The 22,315-nt window shown below is 43.3% G+C and overlaps 1 protein-coding gene across 1 annotated transcript; it reads left to right on the forward strand.

Annotated features, from left to right (window-relative positions):
• The first annotated feature begins 15,824 nt into the window (after nucleotides 1–15,824).
• LOC136499100 (uncharacterized) lies at nucleotides 15,825–20,368 on the forward strand. The gene is made up of 3 exons (XM_066494797.1): nucleotides 15,825–15,907; nucleotides 16,926–19,937; nucleotides 20,070–20,368. The coding sequence occupies exons 1-2, from the start codon at nucleotides 15,884–15,886 to the stop codon at nucleotides 19,887–19,889; spliced, it is 2,988 nt and encodes a 995-aa protein (XP_066350894.1). The 5' UTR covers nucleotides 15,825–15,883; the 3' UTR covers nucleotides 19,890–19,937; nucleotides 20,070–20,368.
• Nucleotides 20,369–22,315: the final 1,947 nt, after the last annotated feature.

Genomic DNA, 22,315 nt, shown 5'->3' on the forward strand with positions numbered 1-22,315 from the left:
CACAGACTGTGCAATGGAGAATGTTCCTTTTTTTTCAAGCACTTTAATACGATGAAGGCTGCTAGCTCCGATGACAGTGCTATGACCTCCATTTCTAACAGCCTACTGTGTTTAAATTTCTTGCGCTATCATTAAAAAACGGTTTTGAAAAGCAGAAATATTAGAGAAATAAGTAGATCATTTTGTTGAATTAACATATATAAATGAAATGGAGATTATACACACCAAATGCTTTGTCGCCTCTGATTTTACACCGAGATAGCGAAGCATTGCCTACATTACGTAGAACCCACACTCATTGTTTCCCGTCGGCTGGTTTAGGGTCTCCAATTGCATTGGTGCAACCTGGAATGGGACCTTCGTCCCACCGACCATTCTTGTCTGGACACTGTGCCACATTAGAAAGTGTGAAAAAGGGTCAACATTAGAATGTGCTATGTGCGATTATAAAATGCGCTTACGCATTAAGCACTTCGACTAGGGGATCGAGCAAAGAAAGTGGATTTTTCTTCGAGTCCCACACCTTGATACGATTTCTTTTAATATCGACAACAATGAAGACGAAATGGTTGCTGCAATCACAAAACCCTAGTTAACAAATAATCGTAACTACAAAAAACAAGCATAAAAATAAGAGCAGAGAACACATACTCGCAGTTATAGGCTAGAAGTATTTCGGTTTTATTACTCACCATGAATTTTTCAAAAATGGCCGTCAGTCTCTGTCAGATCTTCTACTTTATTTCCATACATGCCTCTGCATGTTCTCTCGTTGACTAGTTCGGGGTCTAGGAAAGACATATGAGCGTACTTTGTTTTGAAGCATTATTTCGCTACACACCTGCATAATTCATGGGAATGTGCAGTCGTTAACTATTTGTGTATCGAGAGAGTAGTTAATTATAATATCGTGCGAGTAGGGTACTTACATAGTCCACAGCATCAACATTTGTGTATCAAGATCGCGTCTCTAGAATAGCTGAAACAAGTGATCCCAACGGACAAAGTGCTTCTGTTCAATAGGATAATGGAAAACATGTGGCGGACGGATAATATATTTGAAACCCGCCTGTCCCGTCTCAAGTGCTTGGGCCAGGTAATAATCATGCAAGTCACGCATATATGTTGTCAAATTTTTATACTCCTCCTCGTCCACCAAGAAATTGCCTCTTTGAAACTGCATTGCCGGTTTTGCCATCTCAGATAGTGAATCATACTAGATGTTCGCGGCATCATCCCTGGTTAATCTGGGGTTGTCTTCGATAATCTTGTTTATCTTCCTTTGATCTTCATGGTGTATTTCTTTGACTTTTAATTGATTGCGCTTACTCTCTGTTTGCCTATTGAATTCGAACTGCACCCTCCACTTAGGCAGTGAGGCAAATAGATTCTAGAATCTAACTTTGTCTTCCTTGGAGGCTACTTCTGGCTTTTGTTGGTTCATCAAGTTTGTAACGCTGCCACTCATCGCCCTTTTCATTTTTTATTGGTCTACTTTGGGAGCATTAGTGACTGAATCCGAGGACCTTTTCTGCGACTGCCAGGATGCCTTAGATCTTGTTTTGGGCTGTTGTGGAGGAGGAGGAGGACGAGAATTATGTTTTCTCGGGGCTGATGAAGAGGGAGGAGGAGGAGTCTTCTCTTTGGTTGGGGCTGATGAAGATGGAGGACGAGGAGGTAGAGAAGGAGACTTCTGTCTTCTCGGGGTGATGGCAAGGAAGCAGGAAAGGTAGAGTGATCTCCTCTGTTGGGAGATGGTGAGTGATCATCTCTGGACAGCGAAGATTCACCGTCGTCCTCATCATCATCCGGAGACAACTAGTGATCAAGCTTAATGAAGCACTTGCGCTAGGCCACATGAGCGCCCTTGTTCTAAACAAGGCGTTGCCTGTCTTCTTGCGCGGGGTAATCAATGTGCATCTTGTTATACTTCTTATCAAGTATAGTATCAATGCTGATGTGGGCATACCCCGTTGGAATTGGGCGGCCATTAATGGTCCTGTCTCCCGTAGGCTAGGCCTGGCCAACCGCCACCTTGTCAGTTGTCCATTACTGACAGATGTACAGCCTGACATTGACAAGTTCGGTGATGCTATCCATCGGATGAGGCGCATTCGCCTCTTCATCGTCGAGCGGGGTCGATCCGTAGTTGCTACGACCCCTGAACTGTGGACTAAAGCTAGTCGGAACAAGTTCTTGTGGTACTACTCCTGATCCCATGGACGCCATAAGTACATTGACTTTTTCTTGAACCCTCTCATCAATCCATTTTTTGAATTTGTCTTCCATCTCTTTCAGAACCCTCATATACTCTGCCTCTTGTGTCGCTCTACCCCTCGAGCGGCTCCGATAAGTGGAAGATTCTTCCTCGAATGCTATTTTCCAAGGAACAAGATTGGCTCCTCTAGTGTGACCAGGGTGCTCCTTGTTTCTGAGTGCTTGGGTGAGCACGTCATTCTCCCTATTAGTAGTGTGGGTCCCTTTTCTCACCTCATCATTTATCTCGGAGATCCTCTGGATGAGGTTGCTCATGGCTGGATTTGTGGAGCTAAAGCTCCCGTCTGAGCCGTGGTGTACCCCCCTCACCATACAGAAATATATCGATCTGGGCTCCTAATTGGCAGTCTCAAGCTCAACGCCAAGGCATTCCACCTCCTAAGTTCACTTTCAAATTCATCCATCTTACTGGCGTAGCCACGAGAGCCGAGTTTATAAGGATTCATCACTTTAAGCGAGTTCTCCTTATTCTTCCTGCTCATTTCCAAGTACTTCTCAGATTGCCTGTATTGCTTGAATTCCTGCCAGAAGTCCTTTTGCTTGGCGTACTCTCCACCATCCCAATTTGGCTTTTTATCCTTGAGGATAAATTTCTTGTACAATGTCCCCTTGAAAGTCTTGAAGCATGTCCCCATGATTTCTTTTGCTTTTTTCTTGACTTGCTCCTTGATATAGTCCTGTGGGAAAGTGAAATACTGTAGGATCCATTTCTCCCATATGTCATCCTTCTCACTTTTGAAAACCCTCCATAGGTCATTCTCTTTTCTAATCCACTTCCTGTATTTAATCAGGATGTAGTCCCTTATAAGTAGCCCGATGACCGTCTTGTATTTGGCCATAGCTTTTTTAGGTGCGGGCGGCTCCCTGACTTGGTCAAACTCAGTGATGTGCCAGTGTGCATTCCTACCAGTAGGAAGCTATGACACACCTCGCTTGGTTCTGGCCTTGCTGCTACCCAAACCATCTAGCTACTCGGTTGGCTGAACCTCCTGCTGGAGACACCAAGTAAGCTAATAGACTCTCAATTAATTAGCGTGTGTGGCTACGTAGTCACATGATACCTAAGTTACCTGGTCATCTTGGTCATCTTGGTCCAGCTGAAGAAGAGTGGTAGGGGTCCATGGTACCTCGTTTTCACCATCGTGATTGTTACCGCCACCGTTTGTCGGATCATGCGGCTCTCCCATCCCACCGATATCAGCTGCTTCTTATTGCTTATCGGTTCTTGGGTGACGGGTTAACGGGCGATGACGAGTCATGGCTGTGACATGATCGTGGTCAGTTTTGGCTGCATAGAACTACTAGTAGCATTTATGCATATATATATTACCCAACTAATAAGATTTAATGCAAAGTCTAATAATAAGTCCACATACAGTTCACGTAGAACAAATGCATTGTTTGATTGGCTCCATACAATAAAGTCAATCTACTGTTCTACGAAACAAAGCCTACATCAACTTCCAAATAAGAAAAGCAATGACTATAGCCATAAATAAAAACATGGCATATTCCCAAGACCAAGGAGCAATTCTTCTAATCTTTATATCTCCGGTGGGTGGCTCCTCTTCAATCTCCAGTGCCGGCGGATGGCAATGGTTTGTATTCATTGGACCATAGTAGGCCCTCAAAGCTTCAGCTTCTTTGTTGTATTTTTTTGTAACAATTACCTAGGTATTGATTGACTTGAGCATAGAAATCTTTCTAGGTAAGGTAGATCCCAGGCACCCGACCAACATGCACTACATACCATGCCATGGTTGCCATTACATTTAACCAAATTAGGTTGACAGTGCTATGTCATTCAAACATGTTGTAGACTAAGTTTAGTGTATCGAGCAAAGTTGTAGACTATATTCAAATATTCAAACTTTAATTTACAACACATTTAGCTAGGCTTCATCCCATGCGTATTGACATGAAAGTATTATGGTAATTGGTAGTACATAAAAGACATAAGAAAACAAATATGAAGAGGCCAAGTTCGATAGTCTTCCAGTGAATCAGCTTGTAAGTGACCTATGTTAAATATTTTTCTCTGGACTACTTTGTTCATTCCTTTTCTAATACCTTTGCATTGAAAAGATCCATGTATAGGTGCTGCCATGCTATGTTAATTTGCTATTTATCAGGAACTTTAATTAATTTGTTCATTTGCTAGCAATTTTCGGAAGATTCTACAACCTAGCAAATTAGCAATTCATGAATACACACAGCAGAGCCCATCCAAATGGCAGACAGTAACAGTACACAGAGCACGATGAAGCAGGTTAGCATTGTTTACCTCATGGAGAAGAGCCCGTCTGAAGTGATGGTGACCTTGGTCTTCTAGCGTCGAGGAAGACGAGGGCGTAGGCGGCGGCGGTGCTCCGACGGCGTCGAGAAAGACGAGGCCGCTGGCGTGCTAGGGACAGCGTCGAGCATTGAAGAAGAGGATGGTGCAATGGAAACAGATGGCGGCGCGGGTGGCGGTGGAGCTCTGTCGACGTGGAGGAAGATGACGGCGTCGGGCGTTGAAGAAGAGGATGGCGCGACGGCTACAAACGGCGACGCGGGTGGCAGTGGAGCTTCATCAGCGTGGAGGAAGACGACGGTGCGGGCGTGGCTAGGATGATAGTGATGGTTAGCGGCAAACCGTCGAACACCTAAGGGGCCCAGTGAGGGAGGCACTCACCATGTAGCGTGGTGACGCCGCTGTCCGCGCGCTCCTTCAAGTCCAAGCTGTGGGAGGGCTGGGAGGGGGCGTGGAGGACCATGGGGTGGGGGACGTCGGTGTGGACGACCGTGGGGTGGGGGACGCTGGGGTGGAGGACCACGGGGTGGGGGACGCCGGGGTGGAGGACGGCATCATGAGTCTTCCTTGCTGGTGCGGGCCGCACGGGGACACGTGGACGTCAGCGTTAAAGAAGAGTAGGGCGCTCGGGCTGCGGACGGTGAAGCGTGGGGCGGCGGTGCTCCGGCGGCTAGGAGGAAATGGATGGCGCGGGCTTCAAATGACTTAGAAAAATTTCAGCCCGCGCCACCGGCTTATATACTCATGGCACATCACTGCCAGTTCTAGAGGCAAACCGACAGTGATGGTATAGCATCACTGCCGGTGCCAAATCCAACCTGGTAGTGATGTCCACTACCATAGCTGGTTGGAGCGAAATGTTAAAAAGATAAAAATAACCTAAGCTAACGAATTCCCTATCCTAGCGCAGTGGTTAAGGTCGCGCACTCACGACCCCGCGACACGCGTTCGAATCACAGGCGGGCCAAAATTTTGTTTTTTATTTTAATTTTGAATCACCTAACTGTACTATGTATAAATAAATAAAAATAAAAAACTACTCCAAATGAATTACATAACTAGCGTAGCGTTCAAGGTTGTATTCTTTGGAGCCCGAGACCCGGGTTCCAACCCCGAGCGGGGCAAATTTTTTTAATTTTATTTTATTTTAGAATATAAGCTAACTACACTATAACTAAATAAAGAAATAAAAAACTAAGCCTAACACAATTACTATCCTAGCGCAATGGTTAAGGCACTACACTCTGGAGCCCAAGACTCCAGTTCGTACCCCGTGCGGGGCACAATTTTTGGTAATTTTGTTGTCATCACTGTCGATTTCTGTCCAAACCGACAGTGATGATTATATATTTTTTCTTTTTTAAACTAAATAAATTCATGTATTTATGTTCCTATTACACCTATGTCCAAATGGCTTGAATTTTTTTTCAAGCATGTACATCCAAATTATGGCCCCACGCAAGATCTTAGGTTTTTCCGATCATTTTCTTTATTATTATATTTTTCTTTGCGCTAAACGGGACAAAAGAGGGCCAATTACATGTTGGGCACCCTAGAATTTGCATCCACCTCGACCAAAAATTGGTCCCTAGGGCACATAAGATCCCGTGGAAAAGTTTGGCACCATTCCAGATCGTTTCTGGGGTAGGCTCAGTTCAACCTCTAATTAATCGGTGACATCACGCAGAAATTCAATTAAATCAGAGAAAGTACCGAACCATCTTAGAAAAAATCCCAAACTTGGTGTTTCATTCACCCGTGGCGCGTGCAAGCCTGAGAAAAAATTTGAGACCAATATGGCATCGGAATTTTGAGTTCTTGTTCCACAGCACATGAATTACATGACAAACACAAGCCGAATTAAACTTAAACCTTGCAAATTAAACCTAAACAAACACTAATGAGGGGGTGGGTGCGCATCACCATACATTTGCATCCAAGCATGATAATTGATGTCATGGATTCTGTAATCACAGCCATCGATGAAGGCCAATGCCCGTATGATTGCACTCTCTCGTGCCTCAAAAGACCGGTGACATGGTCGTCCATAGATGTAACCTACTGAACGACCATTGGCCCCATTAGTAAATCTTATGTAGAACTAGCGTCCTACAGTAGTGTGCTGGCTGAGGTTCCTAGTATAGTACTCCCAATCGTACCCGAGTCTCTCCGTAGCATGGTCTAGAATGGCCGACAAGCCCAATGCAGCATAGGTACTGTCGTAGAGCACCACCTGCAAGCGGGCAAAATAAAAAATGAGAGATTGTTATTACAATAACAACAATAAATAACTATGACTTAGGTATAAGTGACGTCGACTTTACCACATCCATTTAGTTGTAGCTCGCCCAGTATTCGCTTACTTGCGGAACGGGGACATCACCAGCACGCAAAGCTTCTATCTTGAAGTGCGAGAAATCGGGCACCTGATAGCAAATGTGCTGAAGTGCCACCAAACAGTTGCGCACGGCAAAGAACTGGGCGCTTCTCCTGCTAGGCATCCGTGATCCTGTTCGTCGGATAAATTCCTAATGCCCTAATGGTAGCCTCGAAGGGATGTAGAAGCTTAGTTCACACGTCCAAGTTTGACCATCATCAACAGATACCGTGTTCTCAACGATGTCCGACACCATGAGCAAGCTAAGTGCTGCTTGCAGCCACTTTATCGGGGCTGTCGTCTACGACATATGCAACAATGATATTATTTGAATGAGTCCATATGTATTATGAAACAACACTTATTATGGAATTTAAACTACAATTATTAATTAATTAGCATCTAAATGTTGGAAAATATTTCATACGATAGCTGGAATAGGGTGGTTTGGAATGACCACATCAGGATTGAATGGATCATCACTAGGGTGGAAACCTAGTTCTTGTGGTAGGGGAGCTCCGCTCATCCCACATAATAAAATTCAAGAAATATAACTATAAATATATATTTCATTATATAAAATGTGCCAAGTAAAATGTAGCAAACTAAATAAATATAGATCGATGCATATATATACATAGCTAGAATATGGAAGAGGAGAATATATATATATTGCATTGTACCTAATAAAATTCAAGAAATATGAATAGAAATATATATTGCATTATATAAAATATGCCAAGTAAAATGTCTCAAACTAAATAAAAATAGATCGACGATGCATATATACATAGCTACAATATAAGAGAGGAGAACATATATATACATGCAATGAAATATCCAGGAGCCATGACCAAATCATGTAGAGTGAAAAGAGTGAGAAGTGAGAGTATGTGAAACTGAGAAATGAGAGTGAAGTGAAGGTGCGTGCGTGTGTATGTTTCTGGTGGTTCCTTGTTATAGGGGGTAGACACATCACTGCCGGTTTCAAAACAAAACCAACACTGATGGTGTACATCACTGCCGGTTTTGTAATGAAACCGATAGTGATGTGACACTATCACTGTCGGTTTTGTATGAAAACCGACAGTGATGTGGCTGACACCACGTACTTCCATGCATACATGCATGCAACAATAAATGCATTGCATGCATGCTGCAATAATGATTACTTACAAAAAAATATTAATCCTGTGATCTTTATTTAATGCTCAAAATAATGTCAAAAAAATTTGTATCAATTACATAATTTTGTATGGGTACAAAAACACGGTCGTCCACCAAAAAAATGCTAGATAATTAATTATCAGGGCACCATATATATGTAAAATATCCATACAAGCATTGCCATTTGAAGAGACAAACATCGATATATATATTTTGGTTATAGAAATACAACATAAAATAACAGAAACCTTAAAATAAAATTACATATACTGTAACAAAGATATGACACTAAAATTAAATATACGATAAAAAAAACATATTTCCATCTAGGTTAATATTACAATCGAAGTGTACAAACACATTATAAGATAACCATCTCAGAAGCATTCTTCTACCACCCAACTAGGGTCAAATAGCCGCTAGAGAATGTCAGAGATGGCTGATGAGCTACGCCTTTGAGAGACTAACGAAGAGGTTGCCAAGTACTGTTGAACCCATGCCTCTCCGGACAGATAGTCCAGAGCACACGGGACAGTTGCCGAGCACCGATGAATCCATGCGCTCTGGTCAGACAGTCTAGAGCACACCGAATAGGATGACTCTGTCAACCTCGCGGCGTCCCTAAGCTTCGGTGTTGCTCTATGTTTAGAAACATTCTTCTAGTACCTTTTATGTGCACCATTCTTGCGGATGACCACACTTATTGAAATTTGTATGTGGATGGCTTTCTTCCACAGAGAGGCCATAGATGTGTATACTAGCTAGAGAAAACGAAGTGAGAAATAAGCAGTAAGAGGGTGGCAAGACTTGGCGGTTGAGAGGCTCCGGCCGAGGGCCATTTTATAGGGGCTAGCAGTCATGGTAGTTTTTTTGAACTAAAGCTGTCGGGGTAGGTGGAAGCAGTGCTCCTGCTGTGGTGGTCAGTGGGAGCACTGCTAGCCTGTGAGGAGCATCTAGGCATCGCTGTCGATTTTGGTTTAAAATTCGACAATGAAGGTGGCCTTCTGTGCCAGTTCTGGGAACCGACAATGATAGCTTATATCATTATCGGTTTTTAAACCAAAACCGATAGTGATGGGCCCTGCCATGCTGACACTCAGCAGCTGGCCTGCCTACCTTCGTGGCCTTTTTATAAAAAAATCCCACGTCTAGGATTTGAACCCAGGTCTCAGGGTTCTTAGTTTAGAGCCTTAACCACTGCACTAGAATAGGGATTACGTTAGAATTAGTTATACGTTTTCTTTTATCCCGTCGTAACGCACTACTAAATAATAAATGAAAAATAAAAAAAAGTTAGCCTACCTAGGATTCAAGCGCGGGTCGTAGGGTCGAGAGTGCGCGGCCTTAACCGTTGAGCTAGGATAGGGAGTTCGGTTAGATTGGTTTTATTTTTTCTTTTATCCCGTCATAATGCACTACTAAATAATAAATGAAAAGGCAAAAAAGTTTGGCCCGTCTGCGATTCGAGCGTGGGTCTCGGAGTACAAAGTGCGCGGCCTTAAACGCTGAGCTAGGATAGGGAGTTCGATTAGTTTGCTTTTTATTTATTTATTAATAGATATAATGTAGTTATTTTTATATTCTAAAATAAGATAAAAATTTATGTCTTGATTATTTAATTCTATGATAATTAATTAATGGTCTATAATTATCAAATAATAGTGTTTGTGAAATTATCTCAATATTTGATTAAATAGTTAATAATTTAATTATAAAGATGTGCAGAAAATAGAAATTATATATTCAATGTGAATTACTAATACAACATCTGAATAATGATTACATAGTTAATAATAATCTAACTATCTTCATCGGGTCTAACAATGAGGGCCTCCTCGTGATCACACCGGACGTAAGCAGGTTCGTCACCCTCTTCAAAGATAGGTAGGGTACGTTCGCCCCGAATGCAGGCATTTTCTAATAGCCCCTTTAGTCTTCTTCATCCATCACTCCATCGACACCGACAATCTTCCTTTTTTCTTCTAGGACTACTTTTAACTTTCTTTTGTCTTGTTGTCCCCTGCATAGAAGATTTCTCTCTGATCGTTCTTTTGCCATCTAGTCTTCCCTCGTGACGAGATTCTAGAACTGCGACCCTATTGATGTCTAGATAATATATGCAGAACTCAATGGCATCCTCCATTGACCATCCTTCAGCCATGCACCTTTCTGGCCTGAACCTATTCCTAACATACCTCCTGAAAAACTTTCATCAACCTTTCGAAAGGAAACATGTGATGCAGGTACATTGGACCAAGGGCTCTAATTTGGTCAACAAGATGAATGAGCAGATGCACTGAGATATCAAAGTAAGTCGGCGAGAAATGCATCTCAAGACTAATGAGAGTTTCGGCTATGTCCCGCTGCAGCACGTCCAACGTGGACACATCAATGACATTTTTTAAGATCACGTTGAAGAACGAGCACAGCTTTATGATTGGGGCACCGACGTTTGGGAAGAGGATACCACATAGGGCAACAGGGAGCAGCTAAGTCATAATGACATGACAGTCATGGGCCTTCATACAGCCATAGTTGAACTTAAGTTCTCTCATGTTCACTAGCCTCTTCGGGTTTGCATAGTAGCCCATCGAGACTTTGAGTTCATTGAAGAAAGAAATAAGCGCACGTTTTTCTTCCTTCTTCAAGGTCCATGACGCAACTAGAAGTTCAAACCGGCCATCCTCTAGCGCCATAGGATGCCGCTCCTTCCTTATTCCCAAGTGTTGCATGTCTAGGCGTGTGGCTAGTGAATCCTTCGATGTCCCCCCGGTGTCTATCAAGGTGTTAAGCGTGTTACCACACATGTTTTTAGTAATGTGCATGGGACTAAGACAGTGGCATACACTCAGCACTGGCCAGTAAGGTAGTTTCTAGAAAACTATTTTTTTCTTCTAGACGCTCCCATCCGGCGCTGCTACTATATTGTCCCCTTCCCAAGGACAACCTCTAATTTGTTGACTTCTTGAAGTATCTTAGGCCCATCTCGATATTTTGGAGGTAAGCATTTCTTAATAGTCCCGTTAAAATCTTTTCTATTCCTGCAGTAAGAGTGATCCTTAGGTAGAAACCTATATTGTCCCATAGAAACTATCTTTGAGTTCTTTGGCAGATGTACCATATCGGTATCGTTCAAGCACTCGACACATCTAGTATAGCCTTTTGTCTTCTCTCCGGACAAGCAACCTTGACCTGGTAGGTCGGTGATTGTAGCGATAAGTATTGCCTTGATCATGACATGTTCCTTTTTGTACTCGTCCCAAACATCCTCCACACCCTTTTCAAACATCTCCACTAGTTCATCGATCACTGGTTCTAGAAATACATCGATGTCATTCTCATGTTGTCTTGGCCCTTGGATTAATAGTGGTATCTGGATGTATGACCGCTTCATACAGAGCCAAGGTAGAAGGTTGTATATACAGAGCGTCACTGACCAGGTGCTATGATTGCTTCTATCCTGGTCGAAAGGATTCATCCCATCTGTGCTAAAACCAAACCAGAGGTGCCTTACCTCTCCACCGATGTTCTTATAGAACATAGTATTGACTGTCCTACAGTCCTTCCTATCGGTGGGGTGCCTTATCATTGTATCTTTCTTACGCTCTTCGCCATGCCAGCACAACAACTTGGCTGACTTTGCACATGCAAACAGCCTATGCACCCGGGAAGCTATAGGGAAATACCAAACGATCTTCATGGGACCTCCTCTAGTCTTGGTACCCTCATCTGACGGCCCTTCCTTGTATCATGGAGCTTCACACTTAGAGCACGCATCCAAATCTTTGTATTCGTCTCCATGGTACAATATGCAATTATTGGAACATGCGTGGATTTTTTCAACCTTGAGGCCGATGGGGCAGATCATTTGCTTGGTCAGGTATGTCTTTTCTGGCAACTCATTTTTTTCTAGGAGCATTTTCCTTATTATACCTAACAACTGATCGAAGCCTTATTGCTCAATCCGTTTGTCGATTTGAACTCTAACAACATGATGTCGGCTTCTAATTTGCTCATTGGACAATTCTTATACAATGGTGTTTTGCCATCTTGTCTCATTTTCTCTAGTTTTCTCAGCTGTCTTTCATTAAGACATTCGGTCTCTACATTACGCAGCAGATGAGAAATGCCATCGTTATCTTTGGTGTCGTCAGCTAGCGTGTTCCTAAACACATCATTAATTGTGGCCACAGGTTCCGTGTTGACACTAGGTTTTTCGTCAGCATCGTGGATGGCTACGTCAGGCATGGCCACATCAGGCATGGCTACATCGTCATTGTTTTCCTGCGAAACATTTACACCAACCTCGCCATGCATAGTCCATATCGTATAGTTTGGCATGAACCCACTGGTAATCAAGTGCATTCGTACATACTCAATTTGAGTCCATTTCATTTGATTCATGCAATCTTTGTATGGGCAAAAGACAGGGTTCCCATTCCCAGCATAGGCTTTAGCATTGGTGATAAACTGGCAGACGCCATGCATGTACCGCTTGTCCGTTCAGAACAGATGCATCCACTCCTAATTCATCTCTACACAAAAAAATATTGAGACAGTAATTACAGAGAAATTAATAAGAAGTCGAGCTTCATGAACAACAATTGTAGCTCGAAAGTACCATTTATTCTACACTTATTTAATTTAGTCACCTCATTTTTTGAAAACATTATTATACACTAATTATTGAAAAATTAAAATTCATAGCCCTGGCCATATAAATTGAAAATTGTAACCCCATAAAAAATAATTATTGCACAATAATGAAGAACAATTATTCTACTCGATGCCACATAAAAATGGAGACACTAATTTAAAAAAAAAGACTAAAATTGGAGACATGACCATGAATAACAATGTAGCTCCAAACAATGTGTTGGTAGGTGACACATGGATTAATTTGCTCACCAAAATTGTAAAAAAAATCTACTCTACTCTTATCAAGAACTAATTATAGCATCACATACTAACAATGATCTTGACCACCATGTAATTAGCAAGAATTTTAAATGTGTTCAAAGACACCAACCTTTTGGATGATGGATTTACCACAATTTGCTTGGAAGCCTTGCACAAAGTCTAATTGGAAAAGTGCTCTCTAAAATGGAGAAAGAACTAGAATGATAATGCAATATAGCCATCAAAACAACGCTAATTAAGCAACAAAGTTAAAGAAGTGGATGCTTGTTACTAACCTTAAAGCAAAAAGATCAAGCCATTCTTCAAAATTCAAGAGCTAGCTTCATGGTGAAGAGTAGCCGCAACAATAGAGGGAAGGACCCAAACACACGCCTCTGTGCTTGGGATGGAAGAGAGGAGGAAGGAGAGGATGGCGCCAGCTTTTTTATACTGCTATTTAATCACCATCGGTTCTTGGCTAGATCTGACAGTGATAGCACCAAATCACTGTTAGTTCTTGGCTAGAACCGGCAGTGATAAGTAGCCGCCAACTCACTGCCGGTGCAAGCCACAAATCGGCAGTGACAGTGATGTGGTCCTTCACTGTCGGTTTTAGCCCAGCCCCAATCATTTTCTCATTTTCAAGCTCAGAACCGACAGTGAAGGTACATCACTGCCAGTTCTCACAAATCCGGCAGTGATATCCAAATCTGTAGTAGTGACAAACCCGCGGGTTTAATTAGTTTGTGGGTTGGAATGGGTTTGGTTGAACTATAAAAATATGGGGTGAGGTGGGTCGAAGAAGAGAGTTAATTTGTTATGGGTTGGATTGGGTATGGAGTGGATTTTAACCCATTAGCAGGCATAGATTCAATAGAATGCCAGGAAATGACCTTCCACTGACGTGGCATTTTGTTTTGCAACTATAATTGCTCGCAGATAAAAGAAGTAAAGATTAGGCCGGTTGGCAATACTCACAATGGTTGTGGCGTCGTCGGGGAGCTTCTTCATACAGAGGGGCGGCAAAGTTGAATGGCAGTGCTCCCTGATTCCAGCCGGTTGCTTGGTCAGGATCCTGGTGCTTTCAAGTAGCCACTATCTACCCCCCTGTGGCAGTCATTCTATTTGGTTGAGCAGTAGTACCGAGATTGTTAGTTAATGGGAAGCGGCGAATTTATCTTTGACCACTGTTTTCATATATTTACTGTGAGTTTGTAAATAAGCGTCATAGGCAGTGTTCGGCTGGCTGGTTGCTTTTTTTTTCCAGCCAGAGCAGTGTTTCTCTCTCACAAAATTTCAGCATGAACAGTGCCGGATTTCATCCCACCCGAACACTCCCATAGCCTAGTGCACAAAAGGCGAAGCCTGAGCTGGATGCTATTCTGCTTTGTTGTGAAACCTAGCAGGTGCAGAGTTGGGACTGGAATAGGACATTGTAAAGGCCTTGTCATGGCTGCCTTGGTGTCCACTTTATGTAGAATGCACTGACGAAGAGGAAATTCGTGTCTGGTGGGCGAAAAGTGCAGGACCTCAACTCTTCAAATAGCATGGTTGTAGCCTTATCCTTTGTCAAAGATACAGACTTACCGCTGGGATTGGTAAAAGCGTGGGTAGGTGCAAAAATGGAGCCTAGTGATGGTCAAGATTGGTAAAGCAAGATTAAGGCAATGGAACGTGACATACCATTATGTGCATCTCTGCCATGCTGATTTGATGAGCATAGTGAGTGGTACTTGTTACTTTATTAGTCTGGCTCGATACCCTCTCATGTTCCAAATTATAGTTTATTTTTGCTTTATCCTAAGTGAAACTTTTAACTTTGATTAAGTTTATAAAAAAATTGTATTAGTATCTATAATATCAAATTAGTTCCCTTAATAAATTCCCCATGAAGTATGTCTATATAGTGTATTTATTTGAATTTATTGATCCAATAAATATAATATTCTCCCCCCTAAAAATATGGTCAAGGTAAGAAAATTTCTACTTGGGACAAATGTGAAGTGAAAATAAGAGGCCCTGTTCGCTTGTCTTATCCGTACTTTTCAGCTTGTTTTTTGAGCCCGAATAGTGTTTTTCTCTCACAACAAATCAGCCGGAATAGTGTTTCGGCTTGTTTTTTCATCGAAGCGAACGGAGCCTTAAAAAGCATGAATGAGCCAGTAACTCGGGCAAACCAAATATGGGTCATTCTTAAACTGTGATCAAAACGTTTATTAAGCTTAGACTGTGATCAAAACGTTAATTATGCCGCATTTGAGATATGTCATCTGTGCAAGCTACGTACTTGAGTTTGCACTTTGCAGGACAACGACAGCTATACTTCCATCTTTATTCTTTGGTTCCAGCCCCAAGCAAAGAGCACCCGGCTGCATATTTCTTTTTTCTTGATGCCAATGCCAATAGTTACAAGCTTATCGCAGGCAGAGCACGCATAGCACTACCTCTCCTCTGTCCGCTACCTCTCGCTGATCAGCACACACCTCAGAAAAATATACACAGCAGACAGCACCACCGTTTCTTGCATTGTGTTCTCCGATTCGCAGCTCAGGATTTTGTATATACATACACTGTAGCTAGTTGCCAAGGTACGAACAACGACTTCTATGCTTCTTAATTTCATATATGGTTGTTACTACTATTTGGCACCATTTTTTTTCTCTCCCTCTCTATACATGCTTTTGAAGAATAGAGAGAGAGAGATGTGTGCATGTTCACACCGGCGGACGTGCTTATAATTAACTTTAATTTGATCTTGTAAATGGGCTTGCATTAGGGAGTGGAGATCCATCTAGAAGCCATGGGGTAGAGATGGGCTAGACCTCTGGCGCTTCTTCATCTTGCTAATCATTCCTATACAGAGACTCATCATGGCAGCGCGGAGAAAACTCGAGGTATCCCCCCACCCCCAACACACCACACACACACACTCCATTGGCCATTGGAAATATAGATTGTGTGCTTTAGGAAAATACACCAGAATAATCACTAATTTTATTATCAGTGGTTTTGTTTTTGCAATAATCACTTTCAAAATAAATCACTAATTTTATTATCAGTGGTTTTGTTTTTGCAATAATCACTTTCAAAATATGAGTGGAGAGATGAGAAACATATCTAGTATAAATATTATCTGTAATTTCGTATTCTACTCTATTTACTCCAACATTTATTTTTGCTGTATGTGATGTAAATAAATAGCCCAGTTGTGGGCTAGCTGTCCTCAACTCCCCACGCCATTTCCCATCCATTCTTTCCTCTCGCTGGCTCTCTCTTGTCTCGCTCCTAGCTCTAGATCAAGTACGGACAGCTAGCAGCCACGACCTAGGCAGGGCAGCAACACGGTGGAATGCAGCTGGATGCGCGGAGGGGGACCGGATCCCCGGCGTCGTGGACCAAAGCTGCGATATGCAGCAGCCGGCCGATTTGGCTGAGCGGATGGTGCGCTGTAGCATCGACAAAGGACAGTGCCAATGGCAGCACTCAGGGCCGTGATGGTGGTCGCCGTTGCCCTACGTGACGGTACAGCATTGGAGGCCCCATGCGGCGGGCAGGAGCTCGGCGAGTGGTGGCGGCACCCATGTGAGACAAGGGTGGCGAGCAGTACCCGTATTCTAAGTAACGTACCTGAATTCTATTTGATTTAGAGTCGGAACTGATAAGATTAGCCGTCCTAGAAAATAAAACACCTTGATTGATTCTTAAAACCTTGTGCACAAATATTTTTCATCACCGATGCAATAATTAACTAAAGATATATTAGTTCATTTGCTTTTGAGCACATGTTAAGTTCCAACCAAAGAAAAAAGAAGAAGGAAAAGAAAGATACTCTGCTGCTCATGCTAGTCATTGTGTTTGCCGCGTGAGAGTGACGTTAACTAGTTAATTGTTGGCTTCAAACAAAAAATACAGGATATTTGGGTGGTCGATGTCAAGACGGCAGTACAACAAATATCTCCTTACTTAGAGGACACAAGCAACGATGCACCTCAGGTCATCTACTTCGACGGATGGCGTGGACTGGGTGCTTCTGCGGTGCTTAGAGCTATTGCAGAGCAGCCTCCACCATCTTTACGAGAGAAATTCGACAGGATCATCCACATTGACTGTTCGATGTGGAAGAGCCGAAGAGCATTGCAAAGGGTGATCGCAGACGAGCTCAAGCTCACTCAACAGCTAGCGGCTGATTTTGACAGGCAAGATGAGGAGGACGATTTCAGTGGGGTAGACCATGGCTCCAGAGCTGAGGTTAGAGACATAACAGGAGTGATAGGTCGATACCTAGTACAGTACAGATGTTTAGTTATCTTTCACAATGGAAGTAGTAACACAGTTGACTTGACCGACTTTGGCATTCTAGCACTCAAATTCTTAGGTACTAAGGTATTGTGGACTTTTAGAGGATGGCTTCGCCTCAATAGAGAAATTAGTAAAAAGGTAGAGAATCCACACCTTTATATTCTTGCTATGGATGACCATCACAGCAACTGGAATGCACACCTTGCAGAAGATGCTAGAGAAATCGCTTTGCACATGCATAAGCTTGGCCTTGGTGTTACACCTAAAATAGCCACAGAGTGTTGCTTGTACCTATTGTCATTGAATAAACAAGGTAAGACGATGATTGACTACAACTGGGCAACCCATGCTTCCTGCTACTGGGTTTGTGATGGGATCATAGAGGGAGGACAGAACAACCAGACATGGGATGTTGCTCACGCTCTGCAGCAGCATATAAGATTAGAAGACTACACATCCAATACAGACCTTATGTGGTCTGTAGAGAGACTGGATCTTTCCTCGAAACAATGGATTTCTATTACTGAATCATATTTCAAAGAGGTTCCTCCAGAGGCAACAACCCTGTTCTATGGATCCAAAAAGTCAAGTCCACAAGCAGTATCACTACCTAGTGACAAGTTCCATAAAGCAAATCAACTCCGGGTGCTGAAGTTATGTGGATGTACCTTCAGCTTTTCATCACCTCCATTCCATTGCTGCCACAACTTAAGATTCCTTGGACTGGATAGCTGCATGGATGGACTACAACATGGGGAGGAGGAGGAGGAGGAGAAAACAGGTGAACCAGCGGTGGAAATTTTTCAGCGGCTATGGGTGCTAGATGTATGCCACACGGATTGGCCATTGGCTTTTCCCCCAGAAACAGAAGAGCAAGTGTCTACAAACATTAGAGAGGTTCATATAAACAATGGGAGCATTTGGCGCAGCAACCTTGCATGGAGACGACTTCCAAACCTTCACAAGCTTCAAGTAGTTAAGCCCACAAGCCCTTGGGAGACATATCAAGGACTTCCTTCATCACTGGAATCATTCTCGTTAGACGCAGGAAGGGATCATGAAAATGAAGCAAGAATATCCCGTATCAGCTTGGCTGGTTGCACAATATTATCAGACTTTATACTTCGTGGGTCATTGCCAAACCTTGAGGAGCTGGACCTCTCGCACACAGCAATCAAAATCCTTGACCTTGGAGCGGTCGTTGAAGTGAAAAATCTTCAGCGACTCTTCTTGATGGGATGTGGGCAGCTCCGCTCAATTTCATGGCCCAAAACCAAAATGTACAAACTAAGGCTGTTGTGCATTGACACTCGGGCAAGAGGAGGAGAGGTGGACAACAGAAAACCAACATGGTCACGTGATTGTTCTTTGATGGTCTACCAGCAGGACGAAGTAAAGGAGTATTGCCATGCATCTGTTGCCGTTGCAGACAAGAGGTTCCTTCAGTCCTTGGAGTTTCTTTGGACAAGGGAAACCATTCGATGTGATAAGTGGAATCTCTGCTTGTCATCTACCAGCGATGATGATGGAAGAGGCTGCCACAAGGAAAAGATGGGCAGTCATTATAGCACTGGACAGCTAGCTGCTGCTCTGGCTCTGCCCAAGTCATTAACCTACCATGACATCAGCATTGAACAGATATCTGCAAATATGGATATCAGCAGTAGCAGCAGATCAGCGCAATTTCTGCCACTAGACTTGCACATGGACATTGGCGAGGGAATTAGTGACGTCACCGACAAGTGCAGCACGCGGGCAAGGGATGCAATAGGTAATGTGATGGACAGTGTGCAGTCGTTGCACGTGCACGACAGTTCTTCCATCACCAGTGTTGCGCCTCAACACATTTTTAGGGTATTTGTACCAGGAGGTGATGGCACTGACGGCCCAATAATGAATGTGCTCAAGTGGTGCCGCGTGGAACGATGCCCCAAGTTGGATACTGTCTTCGCCACTAACTATGATTGGATATGTTTCTCTCAGTTGGAAATCTTTTGGGCGGCTCATCTCTTGATGGCCCGTTCTATTTGGAGCAGACCAAGAAATCCAAGGTTGGCTGCAAGTGATTTATCGTTTACACAACTGCGGGCTATTCATCTGCACTTCTGCCCGAGGCTCAGATATGTCCTCCCGATGGCTTCGAACAATACCTTATCCAAGGTGCTGGAGACTCTCCACATACACTGCTGCGGTGATCTCAAGCAGGTCTTCCTCGTGGAGCAAGAGTTCCTAGAGAAAATAGCGGCCAGACATGAAAAAGGCATGCTGGGATTCCCAAACCTCAAGAGCCTATACCTGTATGATCTCATCAGTTTGCAACAGATCTGTGAGGCAAAGATGTTTGCTCCCAAGCTCGAGACCATCTATATCAGAGGCTGCTGGGGCCTGAGGCGTCTCCCGGCCACTGACAGTCGCCGCCGTGAAGATGGCCGCCCTGTGGCCGTGGACTGCGAGAAGGATTGGTGGGATAAGCTGGAGTGGGATGGGATGGAGTCTGGCCACCACCCCTCCCTCTTCCAGCCGAGCCATTCCAAGTACTACAAGAGGCGTCACCTGAGGAGCACGGTTCTCCGCTGAGATAGCCGACGTGATCACCTACTTGCTGCTGGCTTCCTTCTTCTCCTGGTACGTACACACATGATCAAGCAACTTCCTCCCCTTAATTATTTGTAGTAATTTATTTCAAGTTAATTTTGTTTCATGTACATACACACATGTTCTCTATGTGCTGATGTTGGATTGGATCGCTCTCTGTAGATTCATCTGGTGTTGGATCGACGGGATGACGACGACAGTGCTTACTCTGCCACTGGGTATGCTTCCATATATAGCAATAGCAGTACTGATGCTGCTGTGGTCAACCAAGTTGCTTGCCAAGTCTTCGGTGTGTTTTCTCTCAAGACAATAATGAAAATAATTTGGTCTCTGATGCTAGCTACCTACTTGGATTTGCATCAACCAAGTTGGTGTGTGTGTGTGCAGTGTGCAGTGTGCTTGATACCGGTATGTGTGAATTCGTGTGTATCTCTCTTGAGAGAGAGGCCGACTGATGTATCCTCCTTTGCTTTGGTTGGGTTTGACTGGTTATGTGTGCGCGCGTGTGCACTCGAAAACTGAAATAAGAGGCTGGGTTTGATGCCTCCACAGAACCAAACCCCATGGTGTGCAAGTGTTGGTTTTCAGTTTCATTGACTGTATTGGACACAATGTATGCTTGTCCGTGATCCATGCAGCAGCATGCTAATGCTGCCAGCAAATTATTAAATGGCTTGGTTTGATCTACATGGAGTGTTAACTGAATATTTGTTTCCAGTATTCATGCATACTACAAGTTTCGCTAGCTATAATAGCTAGTGTATGGGTGCATTCAGGGGAGAATAAGCAATAGCACTGCCATATAACTTGTGCACAGTGTTTATCGGGCGTTGGTGTCGTGCGAATGGGGAGAGCCTAGCGAAAGGGGTTGTGCCCAGGCCCAACAGAATGAGATGCTTTGTGCACAGTTAATTAACCATGGCGACGGCATGCGAAACGGGGGGGGGGGGGGGGGGGGGGGGGGGGGGGGGTGGCGGGGGGATTCTGCCATACCCAACACATTGTTTATATATAGGTGCATTCAGGCAAATGCAGGTTTGCTAGCTGCTTCATACCTGGTCTAGCTGATACGGTGCTTCTTTCTTTTCTTTTTTTTTTTGTTTTGCATTTGCATAGCTTCAGAAGTTGATTTGGGACTTGGGAGCACAAGTTTTGGGGTAACGTGCATAGGTAGCCGTTCTTAATTCTTATGGATTTAAGTTGTTTATATATAGGTGCATTCTTATGGATGGTGTTGGCAGAACCAGAGGATCTCTGTTCTTCTGCTGTAGGTGGCCATTTTTTTTGGGAGTTGGTGCTGCGCAGGCTTATTAGCTAGTAGTAGTACATACTATATCTATACGTAGCTGTTTTTCTAGAGAGCCGTAAGTATGGTATGGTGTCAAAGAAGAAAATGATGGTCAGTAAGAATGAACAGAGGTCTACATGGGTTTGAAGCCATGTAAACACAACAGACCTAGAGAAAAGAACAAAAATAAATAACCCAACTTCGAGTACTGGCCTTGCAAACTTATTAGGGTTATAAAAAAGTGTTTTTTTAGATAATAGATTTTCATTGATCCGGCCACTATATCCACGAAGAATATACACAGCCAAAAGATATAAGAACTTAGACTCACACCTCAACAAAGAGGAAAACACAACAAAAAAGAAAAAACTACGACCTCGATAAGCCTGGTCACTCGAGCAAGAGGAGGAGAGGTGGACAACAGAAAACCAGCATGGTCACGTGATTGTTCTTTGATGGTCTACCAGCACGACGAAGTAAACAAGTATTTCCATGCATCTGTTGCCGTTGCAGACATGAGGTTCCTTCAGTCCTTGCCGTTTCTTTGGACATGGGCACCCAGACCTTCTTTAGATTGCAAGTTTTTTCATTCTCTCTCTATCACATTAAATCTTTGAACATATGTATGGAGTATTAAATGTAGATAAAAAAAATTAATTACACAGTTTGATTGTAAATTACGAGACGAATCTTTTGAGCCTAGTTAGGTCATGATTAGACAATAATTATCAAATACAAACGAAAGTGCTACAGTGTCAAATACTGATTCATAACCCCAATCTAAACAAGGTCCCATTCGATGTTATAAGTGGTATCTCTGCTTGTAATCTACTACCAGCGATGATGATGAAAGAGGCTGCCACAAGGAAAAGATGGGCAGTCATTATAGCACTGGACAGCTAGCTGCTGCTCTGTCTCTGCCCAAGTCATTAACCTACCATGACATCAGCATTGAACAGATATCTGCAAAGATCGATATCAGCAGTAGCAGCAGCTCAGCGCAATTTCTGCCACTAGACTTGCACATGGACATTGGCGAGGGAATTAGTGACGTCACCGACAAGTGCAGCACGCGGGCAAGGAATGCAATATGGCAAGTGATGAATAGAGTCCAGTCCTT

The sequence above is a fragment of the Miscanthus floridulus genome, chromosome 13 (genome assembly GCF_019320115.1).
Source record: "Miscanthus floridulus cultivar M001 chromosome 13, ASM1932011v1, whole genome shotgun sequence".
Lineage (NCBI taxonomy): Eukaryota > Viridiplantae > Streptophyta > Magnoliopsida > Poales > Poaceae > Miscanthus > Miscanthus floridulus.

Excerpts from the sequence above, each read along its gene's own strand:
- LOC136499100 (XM_066494797.1), top strand. The coding sequence starts at position 15,884 with ATGGCAGCGCGGAGAAAACTCGAG. Across the intron at positions 15,908-16,925 it reads CAGCGCGGAGAAAACTCGAG|GATATTTGGGTGGTCGATGT; the intron begins GTATCCCCCCAC and ends CAAAAAATACAG.